General features: G+C 37.2%; 1 protein-coding gene across 1 annotated transcript in view; it reads left to right on the top strand.

Moving 5' to 3' along the window:
* The window catches only part of FIG4 (FIG4 phosphoinositide 5-phosphatase), a 75,497-nt gene that overhangs the window by 6,009 nt on the left and 50,600 nt on the right, over positions 1-18,888 (top strand). Inside the window, exons 2-9 of the mRNA XM_075087429.1 lie at positions 5,638-5,736; positions 6,802-6,925; positions 9,873-10,029; positions 11,370-11,420; positions 13,472-13,620; positions 16,580-16,708; positions 18,089-18,189; positions 18,595-18,757. Coding sequence (XP_074943530.1) covers positions 5,638-5,736; positions 6,802-6,925; positions 9,873-10,029; positions 11,370-11,420; positions 13,472-13,620; positions 16,580-16,708; positions 18,089-18,189; positions 18,595-18,757 — 973 coding nt within the window. The remainder of the gene's footprint in view (positions 1-5,637; positions 5,737-6,801; positions 6,926-9,872; positions 10,030-11,369; positions 11,421-13,471; positions 13,621-16,579; positions 16,709-18,088; positions 18,190-18,594; positions 18,758-18,888) is intronic.

Genomic DNA, 18,888 nt, shown 5'->3' on the forward strand with positions numbered 1-18,888 from the left:
TAATGTAAGAAATAAGAATTCAACCAGGAACAGGTCCAGTGGGGGTCCAGTGACATAACATGATGCTGGAGATGTCTTGGGAAGAGCAAAGGGACAGCAAGATTTCTTTAGTCTTTTGAAGTGAGTGTTGAAAAGGGATCCAGTTACTTTCTGAAAGCATTCCAGCAGAATAGATGCTAAAGAGGGGAGAATTATTTGGCTAATGGAAAGTGTATGTTGATGATTAATAGATTTAGCTGAAAATTAGAAGGGAAAGTCTTGAGGAACCCCTCAGTGGAGCCACAAAAGCAAAATCCTGTTTGAGACAAAAAAAGCTTTGGTTGCCCTGCGACAAAAGGGTCGCTGTGGCTGTAGGATGCAGAGTGGACAGCCATTCCTCTGTGCCCTGAGAGAGGTGCTTGGCAGGATGCGTTCTTAAAATTTCTTAAATTGAAAGAGCTTCTTTTGAAGAATTTCAACAGATTATTGGAAGCAGACAGCATGTGAACTGAATTCTTGTGATTTTCAGGTACCTCGTTTCTTCCTTTCTTCATGTCATTCTGGCAGTTTCTATGAGAGGTGAAAGGCAGTTGCTCTCTGAAGTGGTGTAAGATCTATAGAAAGAAAGAACATAGTAGAGTTTTTGCTGTACCTTAAATCTAGGTGTGATTACTCTTCCCCCCTTCTTTGGTGTAGTAGAGAAAAAAGGCTGAACCTATACCTTTTTTAACCCTATTTAATGTCTTGTTTATGCCTTGAAGATTTCTGATCTACAGTCAAGTTCAGTACAAATTAAAACCATCACCAAAATATGAGGAAGAGGCTTTTTCTTGCATAACTTTATGCCTGTTGTGAAGTAGGGTGGAGGTCTGATGGCAGGTGACAGATATCATTGCACTGCCCAGTTAAGCATAAGTTAGAGACATAATAGTGTGCTGATCCAAAGTCTCAGTGTTCACATGAAGGTTTCTTATCTGGCAAGCCAGTGTGTTTATTTAGTTTGACAGAAAGTGTGAATAGCATGTAAATATCTTCCTGTACTGTGTGCAGGTGTCCATGAGCTGGGGTCCACAGGGCGGCCTCTGTGAGGAGAGGCCTGACATGGCCAGTTCCAGATGGCTCCAGCAGACTCACTGCAGGGCATGGATGTGCCCTGGAGCCAAGGTGTTGGAACCTCTGTAATAATGTATTTGAGAGAGTGTAAAAAAACGCTATGTGAGACCCCCTGCAGCCCCTGGGGAGGACCACGCTGGAGCAGGGGGATATTTCCTGAAGGAGCTGCAGCTTGCAGAGAGGACCTGTGCTGGAGCAGGGAAAAGTGTGAGGTGGAAGGAGCAGCAGAGAAGAACTGTTACGAGCTGACTGCAATCCTCTATTTCCCACACCCCTGTGCTGCTCGGGGCAGGGGAAAGGTAGAGGAGTTGGGAGCAAAGCTGTGCCAGGGAAGAAGGTGGGGCGGGAAGGTGTTTTAGTTTATCTTTGTTTCTCGCTATCAGAACCTATTTTAATTGTCAATAAATTACATTCATTTTCCCAAAGTCAAATCTGTTTTGCAGGTGATGGTAAGCGTAAGGCAATCTCCCTGTCCTTACCTTGACCCATCACCTTTTCCATCTTATTTTCTCCACCTGCCCTGTTGAGGAGGGGGAGTGAGGGAGCAGCTGGGTGAGGGGCTGGCTGCTGGCCACGGTCAACCCACCGCATTTACTTAGGGTTTTGTCCTTTTAGACATATCCGTGGGCTCAATGGGTATCTTTTGCAAGCATTTTGTTTAAGTTCCTAAGAGTTTTCTTTATGCTATTTGCAGGTTTTAAAATTGGCTGTATTAGTGCACTGCCATATTTTCAAGTAACTTTTAGTGTATTTTCACATTTTTTTTTCCTTCTGATTAAGCTGTGTGTTGCTTTTTAACTGATGACTGAAATAAGTTCTTTACAGTGCAAACATTTTTAATGATAATTAGTCTATACAAAGAAGCAAATCATAGTTTTAGATCAGGGGTTCTAAGAACTAATCTTCTTAAAGAAAAAAAGAATGTGGGCAGAATGTTTGATTTCAGAACTGTTACCCTGACATTATAAACAACAATTTGCAGCAATAAGTTTTTTATTTTGTTTAGACTACTTTTAGAAGAAGCTATTTTTATTGGTTTGGCTGAATCAAAAGATTGATAAAAGAGGGTGTAAAGCTTCTCAGTTAGATTGCTTTGGTCAAAACTCAGTCCCAAGTGGAAGTGACTAATGATTGTTCCTATCTTGGGGTTGCTTAGTGATTATTGTGTAATAAATTAAGCTCCAGTCTAGATCTCATAGGCAAGTACCTGCATGATGCACTGTCCTGGTTGGTAAAGTGCACTTCTTAGCAAGTTTCAGTGAGGCCAAGGGCAGATTAAACCTGAAAACAGTGTGCTTCATCTCAGGTGATGGTTAAAAAACTTTGGCAGAGTAGTGTAAGGAAGCCCACACAGTTTCTCCTTGTGTACTGTTCTGTTGAGAAAGTACTTTATTGGTCAAGGTTGTCCATTTATCTAAATGCTGTGGCTGTGCTGTGGAGTAGAATTGTTTGAGACGTTTGGAAAATGATTCAATTTATTCACTTCAACTTAGTAATAAATGGAATAAGAGAATAAGGATAGAAACTCCCAGAATGGTTTCTGTAGCTTACCTGTGGGTTCTCATTTCTTTTACTGTAATGAATTCTGTTAATCAAAGTAGTTGTAAACAGTGCAGCACATTTTAGCTTTGACTAATTTCACAACTATATTACAGCCTCAGAAATTAATTTATTTGATGATACATTCTCAGTGTTGTGTTGATTTGGTATTTTTCTTTATTCTTTCCTAGTATCTGTGTGATGGCACATTTAATTGCAGTACATGTCTCTGATATGGTTTTATGTGTGCTCCATATTATCCAGTAAAACATACTTATTTATTCATTAGATGCATAAATTAAGTAGCAGAAGCAGCTAATGCTGAAATATCATTTTTAGTTTCATTTTTGCATTGCTAGTTTTCATGTAATCCTTGCTTTCATTTCAGACCTTGAAGGTTGAATATGAGCTGGCATATCATGCTGTTTTTCCAGTAGTTGTGGGGTTGTTGATTGTTAGCTAGTCCTGAAAACTTCCCAAGTAGAAGTCTAATTTTGTGTTCATAGTTTTGAGGACTAGTTCAAATTCAGAAGTTTTTGCAGGTGTTTCCCTCTTTATTCCTTCCACAAGAATATCCCCTAACATGCAGTGGGTAAGATTCCCATTTGCTAAATCGAGATTTCCCATTGCCTGGCTTTTGAAGAAGGTAGCTTTTAAGTCCATTGACGCTGGGGTTTGATGCTGTTGTCAACTGACCTTCCTCAATACATTACACAGCCTAGCATTCTAACTTAAACCAAACCCCCTAAATTAGTCCTTAAAGGACTTCAAAGAGAGCTTGCTAAGTACCACTCATTATGGTGGTTGCTACAGTAGTCTGCAGATACAATTACTAGCCTAATCTAACTCTGCTGCTGTTCTAAGCAGCAGCAGCAGCACTTAAAGCTGGCACTATAGCTGTGCATAGCTCACTACAGCAGCTGCCAAGCTGATGTGAGTGACGCATTCCTCATAGCACTTCCTTATGTTTTATCAGTCTATTAAAATGGAAATGGAGAAGTATCCAGCTGAACTTCCTTAGTAACACCATTTTCAACTTCATATCCATGTCTCTCTTTTCCTGTGTGTCATGGGCCATCTTCCAATTTTAGATGTGGTCTTTGGTCCAAACTGCTGTTGAAGTTGTACTGTTCTGTTTTATTCAGGATGATCTGTCGGTAACCATAGGTGTTGCTTTGGGAAGAAATAAAGTGAATTTAATGAGCTGGACATGGGGGGAGATCACTGAGCTGTATCGCAGTATTATGGACTACTTAAAACTGTTTAATAAATTAACAATTTTCTACAAATAGAGAAGCAGCACGCTTAAAATGCAAACTTACTTATCATCTGTGTATTACAAATGTATATGCTATTTCCCTCTGCCCATTCACTTTCTACCACATGAAGAAAAAGCTGGTGTGATGGCATGGTCTAAGCAAGTGTCTGTCTTGGTAGTTTGATGTTTCTTGCTGGTGAGTGATACCAGTAGTAGAGCTCCATCCTCCACCTTTGTGCCATTCAGTGGCACGCAGTGGGGGCTCCGACTTGCTCCCTGTCATTACAATTTCGTTCGTGGGAAGCGCAGATCTTGGCACTGTGGGATCTCCTACGGAGGGTACTCTGAGGGGGGCAGGCTGGGGAGCCTGGGCTTTGCACAGCAGCACATCGCTGCTAAAAAACCAGTAGGGAACAGTTTCTCCTGCCAAAGTGCTGCCTCAGAGGCTTCAGTGGGGGAGTGCTGAGATGGCATATGACTTTGAAGGGCTTTCTTTACTGTCATTTAGGAGTTAACAGCAAAACTTGCCACTCAGTAAGCACTGTAATGTCAGTGTACAAGATGGAGCCAGAAGTTGGTGGTGTTTCCTTTTATAGCCCTTAAAGTATTTTATTTTCTTTTTTTTAGAGCTTACTGACTACCTAGATGCTTTTGTGATTTCAAGGAAGCTGAAGAGGGCTTTAAGTTCTTATTTTACCTTAAATATTTTGACAGTAAAGATGTTTCTGAACATCTAATCAGTATAAATTATGAAATTCTGATGTTTGTATGAATGTTGTTATTGATTTCCTCTCCCACATGTTAAATCCATGTGACTTTTAAAGTTAAGAGCTGGCTGCATAGATCCACATGAATTTGCCATGCTTTCCTACGAGGCTGAGCATTATTAATGAGTTACACCTTGCTGTGTGGTAGTGCAACACTAATTAAACGAATTAGTAAAATGAGAACTGCTTATAGCAAGTCATTCCTGCAACCTGTGCTTACCGTTAATTCCTCTAAATGTAAAAATTTGTTACAGTTTGATTCCCTTAAATGAGAAATGGACACATTATATGTTTATCTGTGATCTTTCTTCCATATTTTAAATGAGAAATAAAGCTAGTCTTTTAAAGAAAGTGGTATTTTTATCAAGCATGGCTGGTCCAATTAAACTTGAGTGTTGTGGAAGAACATGGGTGAGAAGTCTATCATAGCAAATATAAGTAAAAAATGAAGAAAACTTGCAGTACTGAAGTACCTATAATTTTTCTGAGTTTAGTATAGACTAGGAAAGACTAGTTCGCAGAAATAGCAATGGGTTACAATATGGTAACAGTAGTTTCAGATCATGAAAAGTTACAAGCTCATGTGTATAAGCTTCTCCTAAATTTTACAAGGCAGATGGGACTATGGTAATAGCTGGGGCAAGGCATAGTTGGGCAGTGCCTGGTGTAAGTTATGGTTTTTTCCCTCTCTAAACAGGTTTTCACCTTTCTTCAATTTAAAAATTTTTTTTCTTACTTGTACAATGGAGAGATTGAGGTATTTTAAGGTGTAAAGGTTGACTGTATACAAAAGCACCTGCCTAAGGTATTGATATCTAAAACAGTTTATTCACAGCCCATATGGAATATTACATATTTGATGTTAGTTGAAATGGATCTAGTCTAGAAACTATATAAATGGCATTGTTGATGTCTTATGTTACAATGGGCTTTGGTTGCTTTATCTTGTATAATCTAATTTTTTTTTTTTTTTTAATGTAGCGGTATTTTCTTGTTGGAAGTAATCCTGCAGAAACCAAATACCGTGTTTTGAAAATAGATCGCACTGAACCAAAGGATTTGGTCATAATTGATGATAAAGTGAGTGCCTCTCTATTAGGTTTTTTTTTTTCAGTTATTCTGAATAATACTGTCTATATTGAGCTGAATGTAAATATTACACATTTAATCTGTTTCAACAAAGATACATTACAGAATCATAGAGTCATATAACAATTGAGGTTGGAGGGGATCTCTGGAGATTGTCCAATCCTACCCTCATGCTCAGAGCAATGTCAACTAGATCAGGCTGCTCGGGGTCATGCCCAGTCATGTTTCGAATATGGCTGGAGACTCCACAGTGCCTCTGGATAACCTGTTCTAGTGTTCAACCAACCTCACAGTAAAAAAACTTTTTCTTATGTTCAAATGGAATTTCCTGTATTTCAATTTGTGCCCATTGTCTCTTGTCCTTTGAGTGGATACCAGAGAATAGTCTGCCTCAGGCCTCTTCTCACCCTTCTACCACGTATTTATACACATTGATAAGATCCCCTTTGAGCTTTCTCTTCTGCAGGCTGACCAATCCCAACTCTCTCAGCCTCTCGTCATGTCAGATGCATACGGTATTAGCATGATAATGACTAGTTACAGTATGGGAGTGGCTACAAGATCTCCAAACAGCATGTTCCGTTTAATGAAGTTTTCCCAATTTTTTCAGTTTATTATGTATATGTTCCCGATGGCTTTCTTGTGTTCAGCTGTGCTGTTCTAAGTGAAAAATATGATTAACTACCATCTAGCCAAATTTTTAGTGTTTCTGATATATCACATCTGAGGCAAAATAAACAGCAGCAACAAGAACCTTAATGTACACAATAGAATAAGACTTGATTCCTTTCCAAGAAGTTTATGGTTTAAAATCTTAACACTTAAGACTTAAACATGTTTGAATCCACGTGTAACCATGCATATTTCTATTGCAGTGAAGGGTGAGTTTTGTGTATAAAAAAACTTGTTGTACTTTCTGGTAGGATGGAAACAGGAGACAGAGGATGCAGAATGGATGTTTGGTTTATTGTATATTAAGTAAATTCTTATATTCTCTGACATGAAATAAAGTTTAACTACGAAGGCAGTAACTTAAGTGACTTTTTATTTTTAAAGCATGTGTATACGCAACAAGAGGTGAGGGAACTTCTTGGCCGTTTAGACCTGGGAAACAGAACAAAGATTGGGCAGAAGGGCTCTTCTGGGTTATCTCGAGCTGTCTCTGCTTTTGGTGTAGTGGGTAAGTGTTTTGTTTGGTTTTATAAAATCTTTATTTCTTAAGGAGATGAGGCTTACTGTGTCACACTGTATATCTTTCTGTCTCCCCTCAGCTTTATTTTTTTTTCAAAGCTGAAGAGGACTGAGAAGTTTAATTCTCGATGATAGGTTTCTATGTATTTTGTGAAACAGATGGTCAGTATGGGGATGAGAGTTGTGCTATAACTAGTTTTCTTCATCAGTAAGGGAGAGATCTAGGAAATGGCCAAACTCTGTAAGCTTGGTTGAAAACTCTACTGATCACAGGATACAAATCACACGCAACATGGCCTCCTGATTCCAGAGCTCACAGAATGCTTTTTTAAAAGAAAACAAAAGTTTATGTCCTTTATTAGGTTTTATTTTGTCATCACACTATTCAGAAAGATGACTCAATTTTCACTTTGGTTAACTTTTTGCAGTGACATATTTCACTATTTCTTTTCATGGTTGAACAAGTGTAACTGATCAGTATGTCAACATAAATTTTTAAATGCTGATCAGCTGTCCATAATCCTAGAGAATTGCTTCAAGGATTTAATAGTGTCTAACTTCATCCGAAAGTCACTACTTTCCTCCCTCTTGTTAGATACTGAGGTCGATATACTGCTGGGTGACGTCTACAAAGTAAATGTTAATGTGTGCTCTGGCAGCCCACGGGCATACTTTTTTGCATCAATATACCCCTGAACATCTAAATACAAAGCTGCAGAGAAGGTGGAGACTGCAATTACTTTAAAAGATGCTCCTGAATTCTGTATAACAACTGAAAAATAAGAAAATATTACTGGTATTCTAGTCTAAAGTGTCAGATTAAGCAAACTTTCTTCTGTATTCTTTTGGCTCATGAAGCATTTTAGAACCTATCAATGGATCCGTTTTTCAGAAAGTCCTCAGATGAGGTTTATGTTCTTTATCAACTTATGAATATTAATAATATGGGTCAATCTAAAGAAGCTTCTAACAGTCTTGCAGCATTGGCTTTTTTTTTTTGGAAACTGGCTGTGTTCAATGAAAATTTTGCACCTCAGTTGTACGTTTATATGTGCTCATCATAACAGGAGAGTTTATATTCTGTAGTTGAACAAATGTATTGGTTATCAGATATGGTGTACTATTTCTAGATTATTTTTTTTAGAAATAATGTGCTCTCTCAGTGATCTTCAGATTATCTTGCACTTTTAACGTATATGCTTTAGACACCTTCCATCTTGATTCTATCTGATCATACCTGTGTGTATAAACAGTTAATTTGAGGGAGTGCAGGTGGTCATTTATTTCTGCCTCCTGGCTCAGGTCAGGAGGACAGGACTATTTTTTGTAGAATTGGAAAGGACATCTTTGCTTTTTTCTCTGGTTATTTCGTTAACCACAGACAGTGCATTCACTGCACTCAGAATGGGGTGCTGGTAGGCTAAGTCCTGGTTCACTGTATAGTGTTTAGAAGTAGAAATTGCTTTTAAATGGAGAGAACCAGGCCAAGGGGAAAGGCTGGGCTCCTTAATAGACTTTGGTGTAACGTTTGGTGAAATTCAAAGAATAGAGACTATTCACTTAAGTGATTTTGGTACCTGGAGGATACATGAAGACCTTTGACTGCTATTTAACAACAGAAATTCAATAGTCTAGCTGCTTCAAATGGAAGACTTCATTTCTTACTGACAGCAGGGTCTCCTGTCCCTGTGCAGGTGAGAGCATTTTTCCAAGGGGGGCTAATAAGGCAGAAGAAAAGAATTGCAGTTTATTCAATCACGTTGCAGCCTCCAGCAGTGGCAGTGAGGAAGATGTGTGCTTTGCTCATCTTCTTTCATTTATAATGCAAAGCTAAAAGAACTGAATATAAATACAAATTAAAATGTAAATTGTGAGCATTTTTTTCTCCCCTCAGTTAATGGATTTATTGACAGTGCAGCTGTGACTGAGTTTCAGGCTCTTTACTAGTAGCAAACTATCAAAGCAGCTACCTTCAAGAGCTAATTCATGTAATTTATTAGTTATTAAAACTTGGTACTGTTGTATCACTGCCTAGAATGTATTAGAAACAAATTTGGGTTCAGGGGTGGTTACATCTTTCTATTTTTAATTTGAACTTAGACATTAATATTGTATTGGTTTGTTATGCTTTTTCCTAATGACATGCAATAGAGATACCCAAAGAAGCAGCTCAGTGAAGAAGCATGGCTATGCCCTGTAGCATTAGGGAATGAGGGTGGAGGCTTCAGAAGCCTTTCTTTTGATGGGCAATAAAGCTAGACACTGCCTGTTCTGCCTCTTTAGCCCTCTACTTCAGCAGGGTCAAGTGTTGATATCTGAGCGAGAAAGTAGAAGAGCTTACCCCTGATGCTCTGAATGGCTAATTTGGGGAGATGCTGCTATAAGCAGGGAATTTCATTCTCTGCTGTTAAGGAGAAAGAGCACAAAGGTGTTGTAGTACCCTCAACTCCTTTTGCTGTTCTGGGCACCACCCCAGTAGAGAATACATAAACCTGAAAAGAGAATTGGAGATTGGGATTCCTCCTTGCCCTGAAAAATTAACCTTTTGGTGTCTGAAGTAGTTAGGTAGAACTCACTCTGAACAATGAGTGTCTTATGAAAAGCAAATACAAGTATCTTAAATAGACAGCAACTTATTCTGAATTTTCAGTGTCTTAACACTGCTATCTAATATTAAAAATATGCACAGTGGAGGGGAAAAGCAGTAAAAATTGTACTTCATTGATTAACACTTACTGGGGTGAACTGTAAGTTTCTGTGTCTATGCCTGCGTGTATTTTTTTAATGTCTACATATATGCACATTATACATATAACATTAAGAGCAAACAAAAATTCTACGAAGTCTTGAAAAAATTCTGCTACTGTTTTTCTAAATAAGTTTGATCAGGTCAGCACAAATATCTAACTAATAGCATTTCAATGCTCTTTTAACAGGTTTTGTCAGGTTTTTAGAAGGCTACTACATTGTGTTAATAACAAAAAGAAGAAAAATGGCAGATATTGGAGGTCACGCAATATATAAAATAGAAGATACAAATATGATCTACATTCCAAATGACTCTGTAAGAGTCACTCATCCTGATGAAGCCAGGTAAATAAAGGTGGTAAAGAGTGTGTACTTTTTGAATATTTTCTAAGCAATGGTGAACTGCAACTAGAAATTTCGGTCATGGATTTGCTTCTGTTAGCATGTCATTCAAGTCATTTTATCTTAGCTGATAAATTAGTGTGGAAGAATGGAGAATGGGCCACAAGTTCTGTGGCCTCTAATCTGCAGGGTAGATACAGGTGCTACAGTCTTTTAGAGCTTTTGTCCACATCTCCATGTCATTTACATGTCAAAGCTACATCATAGCAAATGTGCACCAGAAAGCATCCAATATAAACATTGTTCTTTCAAGGACAAAGTAATGCTAATATTGGTTTATGTTGTTTGGGGTACTATTCTTTTGTTAGTAGCTTTAGCAGCATGTTAACGTCACCTGAAGAGACCTTTTGTGCCCTTCAAAAAGTGTTGAGTGGAGTATTTAATTGAATGATTCTGTGCTGACAGAATTTTCTGTATGTTGGTGTTATAAAGGGTGCTAAACTGACCAACTGGTAAGTTTAGCTTCTGTTTTTATCTTTCTGTGACTTTTTTCTGAAGAAAGAAATTTGAGTCTTTGAGCAAGGAACCGTGTATGAAACGTACAAGTACATCCTGGTGGTGTTTTTATCAGGGTGCAGTAACTTTACTTCTATGAAATACCACACAAATGATATCAATAAACTGCTTTTCAGTCTGTACCAAGTGTGAATAGTCAAAAAGTGATGGATTATGATAAACTGATGTCAGGTAAGAAATCAAGCCAATGGTAACTATTAAACAAGTTTCCACTTTGAGGTATGGCTGATAGCAAACCTCAGTCTCCTCTCTTAGAATGCAGCAGACTTGTATTATCTAACCTATATATTTATGGAGTTAGCCGTTTTATCTTTCATAGACCGTGTTATGGTTTCTTCTGAGAATTTGCAAGTAAGTGTATGACAGGTTGAAGTAGATATTTCTTTTCTTGTTCATTTATTTGAGAATAACACTGAAAATCTTTAATTCTTGTATAGTACTGTTGGGAATTTGCTTGTGTAAGTCCTAGAGAATTTGAGCCACATGTGTGGAAAATAGCACTGCAGCTATATCTACAACTGCATAAAGAAGCAGAGTACATACACGAGTAGACACTTTATTTAAAAAAGGCTATTTGATTTATCTAATCCAGATACCGACATTCTAGTGGAATTACCTGTCAAAGCAATTACAGTAAGACAGCTAGAGAGTTTATGGCAACAGTCAATATTTGTAGGTAGTTTAGTTTCTGAGATCTTCTGAACGACTTTATGGGGTCTGTCTGGTTAAAGTAATAACCTTCCCTTTAACTTGACTTATTTTGCTAGGTATCTGAGAATATTTCAAAATGTGGACCTTTCTAGCAACTTCTATTTTAGGTAAGTATTAGTTACTAATTCCTTTTAAAAAATGTATATTTATACTTGCTATAAGATTCTGCTTTTGGATTGATACCCAAAGTCTTTAGGTTGATATTCTGGGGAAATGAGATGTGACCATACTGCTTGTCTGTTTTCATCTGCATGTTCTGAACCTGCTTTCTGCTTCAACAAATTGATGAGGAGTGTAGTCTCCGTGAAGTTGAAAAACTGTAGAAATATTAGTGACATAGTAGAAGGTAGACACTGAAATTACTGTTTCCACTGAGTGTTCATCCGTGACAGATTATGCAGTCTCTTTGGAAAAGTAGTGTATTTTAGGGGGTTTGCTTGTCCTGTCAGTGTTTCTTTCTTGACCTCATTTTTATAGAAATAAAGCTTTGCCTTGATTAAGAAACAAAGATCTAGAAATAGATCTAAGATATACCCTGCGTAGGGGACATCTTCCATAGGGCTTTCTAGGCATTATCAATTCTCTTACACATTGTTTCATAAATGCTGTACCTGAGACAAGTTTCTGTGTCTAGTCCCAGCTACTATTACACATGAGATTTTTGGGACAGCAGAATAATAGGGGAAATGGGGTGATAAACCTGACAGTAGTAGTTAGATGACTTTAAGACTTAAAAAAAACAAAACCAAAAAAACCACTATTAAAAGTACCAAAAGGTATATCTAACAGTCTAGAACATAACCCCTCTCGGAAAATAAAGGCTTTTTGTCACAGCTGTATCTGTGAAGATGAAACCTACCACAGTTTCATGTCTGTTTCGTAGTTTTGCATGGGAAGGCTTTTTCACAGTATAAAACCTGCTTTTTCTTTTCCAAGCTTTGTTTCCCAGCCCTAACATCACACAATCTTCTTTTTTTTTTTTCTGCTTGGAGATGATGAATGTTTGCTGTTTCTGTGGTTGTGTGTAGAGGGTAAAGAAGGTTCTTGTAAGACTTCAATAAACATGTTTATCAGCTTAATTTAAATTGTTCTTGGCTGAAATCATAATATATTTTTTCTGCGTGGTTTTCATTTAAATCCTGAACAGAATTAGAAGTTAGGTATAAGAAAGCATGTGGTCTAAGGGGAAAATGGCAGAATAGCCTGAACAAATGTTTTACTGGGATACTGTTCAAAGGTTCTGTTATATGCAAACTGAGCATGTAACAGACCTTCAGGTTTTTTTCTAATAAGCAAGCATGTCAGGTTGTTATTATGGAGGTGTAGTGAATACATGGGTTAGACTTTGTTATCATCAGTGATAAATCTAAATGTCCAATGTTTAAATAAATTTTTTTAGGTCATTAATGAATAACTAGAACTTACTGGAGGACCAGTAATCATTGGTGCTGTCTTAGGCTAAAATGGAAATCTGTTTATATTTCTGATTCAAGTGTTGTGTAAATTTGGTATCTCCCTGGGGAAATGAATCCTAGTGGCTTACAAAATTTAGCAGTTAGTGTAGACTGTTGTCAATATAACAGCCATGAGATGCAGAATTTGTTACTGTTATGGAACCGATAAACAAAACCCCTTTTGGTTATACAGCAGCCACTCTCTTAGGATACATCTATGATACAATCAAATCCTAGGACAGATACAGTTTTTCTGGATCAAAGTTTTGGCTGTTTTGAGTTCGGGTAGTAGTTAGACAGTAGGAGTTAAATCTCAGAAAAATTAGGTTGTCTATGTATATGGATATTTCTGGCAGAATAGCTATTTTTGATCTTCAGGACTGGTTCTTGGGACATAGTAAATTAAGTTTGTTGATATGCTTTGTTCAAAAGGCATGTTTAGTTTTCAGTTATAATAAGTATATAAATACAGTTTCAGCTACTGTACTTTAAGTAGTTTCAATGTTTGTAAAGCTTCTTTTGGAAATAATTTGTTGCATTTGCCAGTACAGAATCAGAATCTGTGTAGCTTGTTTCAAGGTCTTTTTTTTTTTTTTTAATTGATAAAATAGTGCTGTGTTAAATATAAGTACAGATGGAACGTAAGGGCTTTCAGAAAAGTCCTGTTTATCTACAGTTATTAATAAATATTAACTGTCTATCAGTTACAGCTATGATCTATCTCACTCCCTTCAGTATAATCTTACTGTCCTGAGAATGCCACTTGAGACATTAAAAACTGAAACAACTCAGACCCGACAAGAGAGTTTTGATATATTTGAAGATGAAGGACTTTCAACACAAGGTGGAAGTGGTAAGAAAATATGTCTAATTAAACTAATGTTGTTCGTTATAAGCACATTTAGAATAAGTTTCACTTAAGTTTGCTTCTGAGAAATATTCGGGTCTTCCGTATCGATCAGCAGTCTTATAACAGTAGTGAGTTAGTAAAAGGTTACGTAAAGTGCCAATTACAGACATTTGAATTTGAACAATGCAATTTCTAGAGGCGGTTAATCATTGTTTTGTTAATTTACATTGCAACTCAGGGAGATAATTGAGCATGCTGACATTTTTCAGCAGTTGATTATTCAGCTCACTTGTAAGATTCCCAACAGGAATGAATCACAAAGAAAGTGGGAATCACTAACTGATTATGTATTAATAAATCTCTTTTTGTTTCATGTTGGAAAATATTGAAGATGGAGGAATTGTATGAAGTTAGTATCAACTTGATGTAGTAAGCACTATCAGGAAGCCTAAGAAAAATTAATTTCAGTTGAAAACTACAGCTTCACTTTGGATCTAACATTTTTGTAAGAGTGTAAAGATGACTAACCAGACAAGAAAACTCTCTTCTATCCCTTTTGCTTCTCACTTAAAAAAAAAAAAAGTTTCCCCTGAAATCCTTAATATTGGATTTCATTCTGTTGAAGCTGATGCTTTTTATGTTTTATTGCCCTGTGACTTGTACTAATTATCTGTTTGTCAAAAAATAACTTTTTTTTTAACTTTTTGTTATTGGATATGTGGCACCATTTTTTTCCTTGTTTGATCATGAAATATCAGAAATAACAGTGCTACCTTTGATTCATAATGAATACATTGCTGTAAAAGTGGTCTCAGACAGCTGTGGAGATATAACTAACCTTCTTAGGTAATAATAGAACACCATGCCTTTAAGTACGTTACTGATAAGCAAAACAATAGGCTAAAGGAAGTCTGCTACTGTTTCGCTTAACACTATGAGCTTGATATGGAAGCCAGCTTAGATGCAATGTAGAATCTGGATCTGTGCTTGTATTGGTTATAAAGAGGCTCAACAGTCCCTCTGTATTACCACCCTTATTTGTAGTCACCTGCTGTGTAACCTCTGTTGCACAGAAAATATAATACAGAGAGAAATATGATTAAAAAATCCCACTTGTCCTAAAGTAACTTTGGTTCTCTGAGATAGTCTGAATTGCATGACTCATCTTCCATCTTTTCTAACCCAAAATGAATCTTCCACGGCACTGAAGAAGAAATTTATTGGTCCTGTTTTCTGTGCCCCCAAAAGGGACTCTGAAGGTCTGACAGGCACATAGTTACAATACAGAAATGCCTGAAACAACCCCCGATGCAAATTTATGCAAGATAAACTTGGACACCGTTTGTCCACCCTTTCATTTTTGAGACCCTTTCATCACAACACCTAGATTGGACCTACACTGACTGCAACTCAAAGAATGGTAATGAATGTGAAGTAATTAATCATCTTTGATACTGGAACTTAATATGTTAAATAGTTGTAAACATCTATCATACTGTCATTTAAAAGCCTAAAAGTAATGCTTTACATAGTATGTCCTAAATCCGATGGAAAAATTGAAAGATAATCACATAATGTATTTCCTTTTAAAGAAAAGTTATTTCCCCACCCTCTCCACCCCCACCCCAGGAAAAGATAGTAGTGACATGGTTGTATATATATCAGGAGTTGGTTGTCAAATACTACAATGGCAGAAATAACCATAAAGAGTGGAGGGAGCAATAATTTCTCCTGTGCAAACACTTTTATCTGCAAGATCCCTCAGGAATCCATACAATGGCGTCATCTCTTTTATGTCTTTGTGAACACATTGGGAGATAAAGATGCCATAACGTTGACCCCATCAGCAGCGCGCTGATAGCACACGCAACTCCATTTCCAGTAGATATTAGTAATGTATCTGTTCATATAATAGAATACGTGTGAGAAATAGCCGCCTGTCATTCAAGAACAAATTCTTGCCAAAGTAATGCTGCTAGAAATGAGAAAGAGGACAAATTGCTGACCAAATGCTTGTGGCCAGATTCTGCTGCATGTATACACTCCTTCACCAAAATGGTTACATCAGTTTTCCGTGGGCTTATGGTAAGTTGAGTGACTAGGTAGTAACAGTTTGTGCAACAGCTGCATTTTTCACCTTCAGTCTGTTAGAGAACTCATCTTTTTCCCCCAGCAGAGCATTTGGCTGCTATAATTGACATATATACTGCTATGATACAATTTATCCTGCCAGAAACTTCATTTGAAAAAAGTATGCAAAAATGTAGCTAAAAGAGTTCTTGTCCTATTCCTTCTCTTTAAGATTCAGGCTCATTCAGTTCCCTTCACACCCTTTTAGTGCCAGTTGTCATCTTGGTTCTGATTTTGAAACAAAAAGGCTCAGTCTCCAGATATATCAGAAGTTGAATTTTAATTTGCAGGTCTACAGCAGTTGCATTTCTCGGTGTCAGTGCAAATTAGGAAAAGCAAGCTAAATTATGTAAGAAGGGGATTAACATGCTTTTTGTAAAGGTGGCCAGGGCTATGCCTGATCTTCCAGAGCCTAACAGGTAACTCCAGAGGTGACCCAGAACTGAATAGCTTATAAAGTCCTCCTATGAGAGTACTTTTGCCTTAACTGGACTTTACAACTTATTTCCCTTATTATCAAATCCTCTGCTGTTACCGTGAAGAGATCTGTTGTCAGTGCTGAAAGCATCAGAAACTTCTCCATGAAGGCACTCAAATACTACAGTGACTGGCAACCATAGAAAAATTGCAAATCTTCGTAAACGTTGAACTTTAGCATGTGCCTGAAGTTATCTGTGTTTGGCAAACTGCAAGGATGTGAGTAAATGATATACTGAGTTGCAGTCAAGGGAAAATCAAAGTAAAGATCCAATGACCTGGATTTTAAAACAGTCAAACGCAGGTATGCTTGTTTCTTAATTACTAACGCCTTTTCATTGTAACAACTTCCTAGGTGTATTTGGGATTTGCAGTAAGCCTTACGAAAAGTATGTGTGGAATGGCAAGCTTCTGGAGGCAGTAAAAAATACTGTTCATCGTGACTGGCTGTTGTATATTATTCACGGATTCTGTGGGCAGTCAAGTATCCTTTTAGTGTTGTAATGAATGTTGGTTTATTGATTTTTTTTTAAAAAAATTTTGAGAGTGTGAAATACATTGAATTATTTCTTTGTCATGTAAATACTTTTCAATTTTGGAATTATTGGTTGACTTTTAATTTCATGACTTTTCTAGGCTTTTAGGGCTAAACAGGAAATACATTTTTGGTATGTTTTTTATGGCTGAACAGGAAATACATTTTTGCTATGGATACCACAATCATGTTTATGTTCTTATAACTGGGCCTGACACAAGTAGACTCCATTCTAAGTGAGGCACTGTTTGTAAGCATGGGGTTTAGTAATGACGACCTTGAGAGGATTTTAACGCTCAGCTTTATTTTTTCCTGATATTTGAGGAAGGGGAGTAAAGCTAACCAGAACTGAATTGCTGACATAGAAATGTTCTTTTACTAATCTCCTTTAAAATATTTTTTTAGTAACTGAGATTTGCAGAAATTCTTGTATTTACTGTTTCTGTTGATGATAGAACTTCATGCCTGCTGTGTGAAGAGAGTTAAGCAAACAGTAGAACATCTGAAAATCTTTTTTCCTGACTACCCGTTATTTAAAACGGGTAAATGGGTCTATGTACATTGTAGGAGGAGGAGAAAAAGCCCAAATGCATATCATACTCCAAAGAAATGCCATTACTATTTCATCTGTGGTCCTACTTAATGAAAGTGGTAGCTGTGGACCTGCCACCAGTATTATGCCTGCAGCCGCTTTGCGAGCGACAACAGTATTTGCTCTAGGTGTTAAGCAAAAGTTGTCTTCCCTCTTTCTTGTGCCTCCCTTCTGCTAAGGAAGCAGTGATAGTCACACTAGACATCTGATTCTATGGTTTTTGGTTTCAATGAAAAATAAAAAGGCTAAAAGAAAGCCATCACTGCACCCATAGTGGTTTGCCTGTGGCTTTCAGTTCTTGTTAGTTAAGTAGTTGCAGATTTATCTACTTTTCCAGACAAATAATTAGAGGGTGACTAATATACCTGATCTGAAAATAGAAGCTCCCAGGCTTTAATCCCAGTATTTACAAAAGCAGTATTTGTGGCCCAAGGTGAATCTTGTACCTACTTCACCTCCATTGTCCCTCCATAAAATAGAAATACTTCTATTCTGTATGTTGTGAGACGTGGTTGATGTAATGTAGATTCCCTTTTGAAAGTTTTTCAGAATGACTGTTGAAAAGGGCAGTGCTCTCTGACAGCTGCAAAAGAAATTTGGAAGTGATGCTCCTCTCTGTTAAGGAGATTTTAGTAAATCAGGTGTTTCATACACCTTTTTTTGAATTATTTTTGCTTGCATGAAGTAAGTGAACAAAAAATTGCATGTGACTTGTAAACCTTAACGTCTCTTTTAAGAACTGCTAATATATGGTCGCCCTATATATGTTACTCTGATAGCGAGAAGATCAAGCAAATTTGCTGGAACACGTTTTCTGAAACGAGGAGCAAACTGTGAGGTAAATTAAATACAGTTTTAGAGGTTCCCCTGCCCCCCAACGATGTGAAAGCTTGAGCTTCACTGACTGGAGAACTGAAATGTTTTAGAGGGTTGTTAGGGTTTTGGCTGTAAATTGTGCTATCACAACTATCATTAATTTTTTTATTGATATAATAAAGCTGTTCTTAATAAGTCTTAACAGCAGGTTTTTGGTTTTTACACTTAATGTTATTTCCCAAATGGCAGCAGTGGGGAAGGCAGAAATCTGATAATATACATTTAGAGACAATGGAAATTTAACCTTCAGTGGTGTTCTTACTACTGTGATTTAGTCTTACAGTTTAATTGTATGACCGGTTCTCTGTAACGCATGCCTCTCTGAAGTGTCATGTCTGCATCTTATGGGTATTTCTGTTTGTTTTAGGGAGATGTTGCTAATGAAGTGGAAACTGAACAGATACTTTATGATGCTTCAGTTATGTCATTTTCTGCAGGGAGTTACTCTTCCTATGTTCAGGTTCGAGGATCTGTCCCTCTGTACTGGTCTCAAGATATTTCAACTATGATGCCTAAGCCACCCATAACATGTATGTACAAATGACTCCTTGTGATAGTTTATGGTTAGTGCTATGTCCTAAAGCAACACCTGAGAGAGTAAGTGAAAATTGAATTAACAAAAATGAACAAATTGTCTATACATTTGTTCTTTGGGAAGCAA

This window comes from Phalacrocorax aristotelis, chromosome 3 (assembly GCF_949628215.1).
Source record: "Phalacrocorax aristotelis chromosome 3, bGulAri2.1, whole genome shotgun sequence".
In the NCBI taxonomy this organism is placed as follows: domain Eukaryota; kingdom Metazoa; phylum Chordata; class Aves; order Suliformes; family Phalacrocoracidae; genus Phalacrocorax; species Phalacrocorax aristotelis.